This window comes from Meleagris gallopavo, chromosome 16, assembly GCF_000146605.3.
Source record: "Meleagris gallopavo isolate NT-WF06-2002-E0010 breed Aviagen turkey brand Nicholas breeding stock chromosome 16, Turkey_5.1, whole genome shotgun sequence".
Lineage (NCBI taxonomy): Eukaryota > Metazoa > Chordata > Aves > Galliformes > Phasianidae > Meleagris > Meleagris gallopavo.
This window is the reverse complement of record NC_015026.2, coordinates 14,842,956-14,848,199: the sequence shown is the minus strand read 5'-3', so window position 1 is coordinate 14,848,199 and position 5,244 is coordinate 14,842,956. Positions and strand designations below refer to the sequence as shown.

General features: G+C 58.8%; 1 protein-coding gene across 1 annotated transcript; it reads right to left on the bottom strand.

Moving 5' to 3' along the window:
• Positions 1 to 34: 34 nt before the first annotated feature.
• LOC104913516 (integrin alpha-D-like) lies at positions 35 to 4,316 on the bottom strand. Its single transcript, XM_010719941.3, has 6 exons — positions 3,759 to 4,316; positions 2,860 to 2,959; positions 2,026 to 2,120; positions 1,506 to 1,570; positions 953 to 1,055; positions 35 to 692 (listed from the first exon to the last, which is right to left on the bottom strand). Exons 1-6 carry the CDS (start codon positions 4,036 to 4,038, stop codon positions 463 to 465), a joined length of 873 nt encoding a protein of 290 aa, XP_010718243.2. The 5' UTR covers positions 4,039 to 4,316; the 3' UTR covers positions 35 to 462.
• Positions 4,317 to 5,244: the final 928 nt, after the last annotated feature.

Here is a 5,244-nt window from a genome sequence, read left to right as displayed (position 1 = left end):
CACAGCCCCACAGAACCCCACACAGCCCCACACAGCCCCACTGAGTCCCCACACAGCCCCACAGAGCCCTACAGCCCAACATAGAGCCCACAGAGCCCCACAGACCACACAGAGCTCCACAGCATCCCTCAGCATCCAGTAGTGCCCCACAGAGCTCCACAGAACCCCGCAGTCTCACAGCATCCCACAGAAACCCAGAGCCCCATAGGGCCCCACAGCACTCCATAAGGCCCTACAGAGCCCCACACATTACACCAGGTGCCCCATATATTATGTGGGGCAACCATAGATTCAGTGGGACACCCATAAATTCTATGGGGCAGCTCCAAATTCAGCGGGATGCCCCACAAGTGATGTCGGGCAGCTCCGAGTTGAGTCTGGGTGCCCCATAGATTGTGTGGGGCACTGATACAATACGTTCCATGGGGCGCCCCAGAGATTCACTCGGGTAATGCGTGGATTCTATGGAGCGCCCCATAGATTCTGTGGGGCAGCCATAGAGGCAGGCCATCGGCTAAGGCCCCGCTGTGGGGCAGCCCCATAGCACCGTGTGTCACGCACGCGGGTGTTGGTCCCACGGAAGCGTTTGATGATTTCGATGACAAATATCTTCATCCGGTTGAAGTCAAACCGTGCCACGCTGCCAGAGCCGTCCATCAGGAACACGATGTCGGAGGCCGATGTGGGGCAAGCTGTGGGGCAGGCAGTGGGGCGGAGCAGGCAGTTCGGGTGAGTCTCATCCAACCCATCCCCACCCATGGATCCTATTGAACCCAACACTGAGTCTTCTTTGCCCCACAGATCCCATTGACAATAGCGTTGGATCTTTTCTGCCTCGCGTCCGCCCCATAGATCCTATATCTGCCCCACAGAACCCACGGACAATGGCACTAGGTCTTCTCCACCCCACAGAGCCCCTCTGCCCCACTGCTGCCCCCCATGTGCCCCATACCTCTTGGGGTGGTCGTTAGGGAGCGGCCCGAGAAGAGGAGGAAGCAGAATCCTGGAACCTCCGCATTCTCCCCACACGTCCGCTGCGCCATGGGGCCACAGGCCTGCACCCCATAGCAGCCCATAGAGATACACAGTGACCCATAGCACTCCAGAGAGACCCACAGTGCCCCATAGAACCCCCAGAGCATCCCATAGAGCCTCAGAGAGATCCATAGTGCCCCACAGAGAACCATAGTGACCCACAGCATCCCATAGAGACCAACAGTACCCCACACAGACCCACAGTGACCCACAGAGACACACAAAGCCCCATAGAACCCATTGGGCTCAACAGACCCCCATGGACCCCATAGTAACCCACAATACCCCACAGAGACCCACAGAGCTCCATAGCACCCCATAGAGACCCACAGAGCCCCATAGAACCCATAGAGCCCAGCAGACCCCTAGACAACACAGTGACCCATAGCACCCCACAGAGACATAAAGCATACAGAGCCTGACAGACACTGTAGACCCGTGAGAGTCCCACAGCACCCCATAGTACCCACCAGGAGCTGGGATCCGTTGGCAGCCATGGACATTCCCAGTGCCGTGGGACCCATATCCGGGGGGTCTGTGGGGCAGGGAACCCCATAGCACCCACACTTGTGGAGCAGCCCCAAAACTTGCCAAAGGACTCACGTGAGGCAGCACCACACCACCCCATGCCCCATAACCTCCCATTGGGACCCCCTCTGATCTGCCTGATAACTGCCCGTAGGACTCATACATTGAGGCCACCCCACAACTTCCCGCACAGACCCATACATCAAGGCTGCCCCATAACATCCCATTAAGGTCCACATATAGTACTGCCCCACAACTCCCACAGGACTCGCACATTTGGGGCTGCCCCACACATGTGAGGCTACCCCACAAACTCCCCATTCAGTTCCACATATTGTGGCTGCCCCACATCCTTCCCCCCTTCCCCAGTCCACCCCACAACTCCCCATGGGACACACATGAGAGGCAGCCACACACCACCCCATGTGCCCCGCATGTGTGGGGCTGCCCCATAGCTCTCACCACCAACGTCTGCATCCCTGCAACTCTTCTCCCCCACGCGGCATCGATAGACACGGCCTCGGCCCCCCAAGTCCAGGGGAGCCCCAACCAGCACCCTGTGATGGCGGGATGTGGGGTTCAGTGGGGTGCTCCATAGATCCCACAGGGTGACCCACAGATACCCCTTCAATTCTATGGGGCACTACATAGATTACACTGGGTCCCCACAGACTATGTGGGGCAATCATAGAGTCAGCAAGGAGTCCCCTAGGACATATGGGGCACTCCATAGGTTCCATGGGGCACCACTAAATTCAGTGGGGCACTGCACAGATTAAACAGACCACCCTACAGATTCAGTGGAGTGTCCCACAGATTCCATGGGGCAGCCCTAGATTACTTGGGGGGCCGGATGGATTCAGTAGGGTAACCGTAGATTCCCACAGGGTCCCCCATCGATTCTGTGGGGCAGTCATAGAGTCAGTAGGGAGCCCATAGGTTATGTGGGCTGCCCCATAGATCACACTGGCACCCTATAGCTTCCATGGGGCACCGCACAGACTCTGTGGGGCATCTCAAAATTCAGTGGGGCACTACACAGATTCTCCAGAGCATCCCACAGATTATGTAGAGTGCCGCACAGCTTCTGTAAGTCACCCTCTAAGTTCCATGGGGTGCCCCATAGATTTCTGTGGGGTGCCCTATAGATACCACAGTGGGCTCCCATTTGCCTCATGAACCACCCAATACATTCCGTGAGCCACCCCAAATATTCTATGGGGCACCCCATGTATTCTGTGGGGTGCCCCACAGAATCCATGGGGAGGCCCCACAAGCTGTGGGGCAGCTCCATACCCATCATCGCTCTGTGCCACACTGAGGCCGAAGGAACCAGGACCCTCAAAGGCCACAGCAGAGTCCACGTCGAGGGCAGAGCTGCAGCTGTGGGGCAGAGCTGTGGGGTGGAGGACACCCATGGGGACCCATACAGCCCATAGCCTCCACAGAGTCCATATTGCCCCATAGAGCTCTGTAGACCCCACAGAGCCCCACAGACCCCATAGAGCCCCATTAAGTCCCAAAGAATCCCACAAAGCCTCATAGAACTCACAGAATCCCATAGAGCCCCACAGATCCCACAAAGCCACACAGGCACCCCCATGTTCCCCACTGTCCCCAAATGTCCCCATGTCCTCCACCATCCCTGTGTCCTCCACGTCCCTCCACCCCTCCATGTGCCCCCACATCCTCAAATCCCCTGTATGTCCGCATGTCCCCAATGTCCCCATGTGTCCCCAATGTGCCCAAGTTTTCCCCATCCCCATATATCCCCCCTCATCACCCCACATCCCAGTAACACCGCCATGCCACCCTACCCCTCACATTCCCATATTGCTCCTTGTGCCCCCATATCTCCACTGACCTCCAATGTCCCCCCATGTCCCCACATCCCTCCACTGTCACACCGTCCCCCATTTCTCCTCACACCCCCACGCTCCCCCCCATCCCCACGCGCCCCATCCCGACGTGTCCCCAGCGGCCCCAGTATCTCTGTGGGGTTGAAGGGCTGTGGGGCAGTGGGGCCCAGGGGTGCCGCCGTCAGAGGGAAAACGCGGGTTGGGGATTGGGGGCATTTTGGGGTTCTCCCCCATCTGTCCCCTCAGCCCTTCAGACTCCCCCTCCCCGCCGGGGTCTCTCCCTCCACACCCCCCACTTCCCCCCCGGCCCCAAAAGCACCGCGTTCGGCCCCAGACCTGCGCCGAGCAGCAGCAGCACCCACAGCCCCATGGCGGGGAATAGAGGGGGCTGCCCCACACCCACAGCCCACGCGTGGCCGTGGGGGGCGGAAGTGGGGAGAGGGGGCGGGGAAGGGCCGAGAGAGCCAAAAAAGGGCAAAAGCCAAATGGGTCTGCTCCATAACTCTGCCCCACAGCTGCCCCATAGCACTGCCCCATAGCTGTCCTGCTGCACTGCCCCATAGTGCTGCCCCATAGCACTGCCCTGCATTCCCAGTTCCACACCCCATGCCTCCATGCCCTCAGTTCCCCCAGTGGCCCCAGTGTCCCCATGGGCAAAGATGACCAGAAGTGACAGAAATGGCACCAAACGGAGAGCGGTGCTCAGAAATGGGCAGGAATGGGGATGGACCCAAAGGGAAACGGGACCAAACTGATGGGACCGGAGTGGGATGGAGAGAGTGGGGTGGAGCAGCACTGGGGGCTCTGGGACCCCCCAGACCCTTTTGAGCTCAGAGCCCCACTGCCCCAATGGGTTGGGGGTCCCGGGTTGGGGCTCGGGGGGAAAGGGGCAGAAATCGGTAAAGAGGGAAAGGAATGGAAGGAAATGGGGAGAAAAGGGGGAAATGGAAAGAAATGGACAGGAGGGGGAACTGCAATGGGGGGAACGGGCAGGAAAAGACCTGAAAGGGAATGGGTGGAAATGGGGAAAAAGGAGAAACGTGCAGAAATGGGGAGAGAGGGACGGAATGGACAGAGGGAGGAGGAGGCAGAAATGGGCAAAAAAGAGAAAAATGGCAAAAAGCAGAAGAAATGGGCAAAAAGGAGCAGGAATTGTCAGAATGGGAGGGAATTGGATTGGGCAGAAGATGTGAAAAGAAATGGAATAACACTGAGAGAAATGGTCCGAAACAGTGGCACAGAATGGGAGGAATGGAACACCAGGGAACGGGCAGCAAGAAATAGGCAAAAATGGGCAGAAATGGGAAGAAATAATGAGCAGAAATGGGGAGAAATAGTGGGCAGCAAAGTGTGAAATGGGAGCGGAATGGGTGAGGAACGGAAGCAGAAATGGGCAGAATGAGGAACGGAACTGGGAAGAAATGGGTGAACGTGAGAGAGCTGCCCGCTGTGGCACTGCAATGCTGCCCCACAGCTGCCCCACATCCCCACTGTCCCCCAGGACCTCTCCATGTCCCCACATCCCTCCACTGTCACACCGTCCCCCATTTCTCCTCACACCCCCACGCTCCCCCCCATCCCCACGCGCCCCATCCCGACGTGTCCCCAGCGGCCCCAGTATCTCTGTGGGGTTGAAGGGCTGTGGGGCAGTGGGGCCCAGGGGTGCCGCCGTCAGAGGGAAAACGCGGGTGGGGATTGGGGCATTTTGGGGTTCTCCCCCATCTGTCCCCTCAGCCCTTCAGACTCCCCCTCCCCGCCGGGGTCTCTCCCTCCACACCCCCACTTCCCCCGGCCCAAAGCACCGCGTTCGGCCCCAGACCTG

What these genes read in the sequence shown, in the direction of transcription:
- LOC104913516 (XM_010719941.3), bottom strand. Translation starts at nt 4,038, where the DNA reads ATGGAGGCATGGGGTGTGGAACTGGGAATGCAGGGCAGTGCTATGGGG. An exon ending in CAGGGATGCAGACGTTGGTG is followed by an intron (nt 1,571 to 2,025) that starts GTGAGAGCTATG and finishes CCTGCCCCACAG; the next exon opens with ACCCCCCGGATATGGGTCCC. An exon ending in CCTAACGACCACCCCAAGAG is followed by an intron (nt 693 to 952) that starts GTATGGGGCACA and finishes CCTGCCCCACAG; the next exon opens with CTTGCCCCACATCGGCCTCC.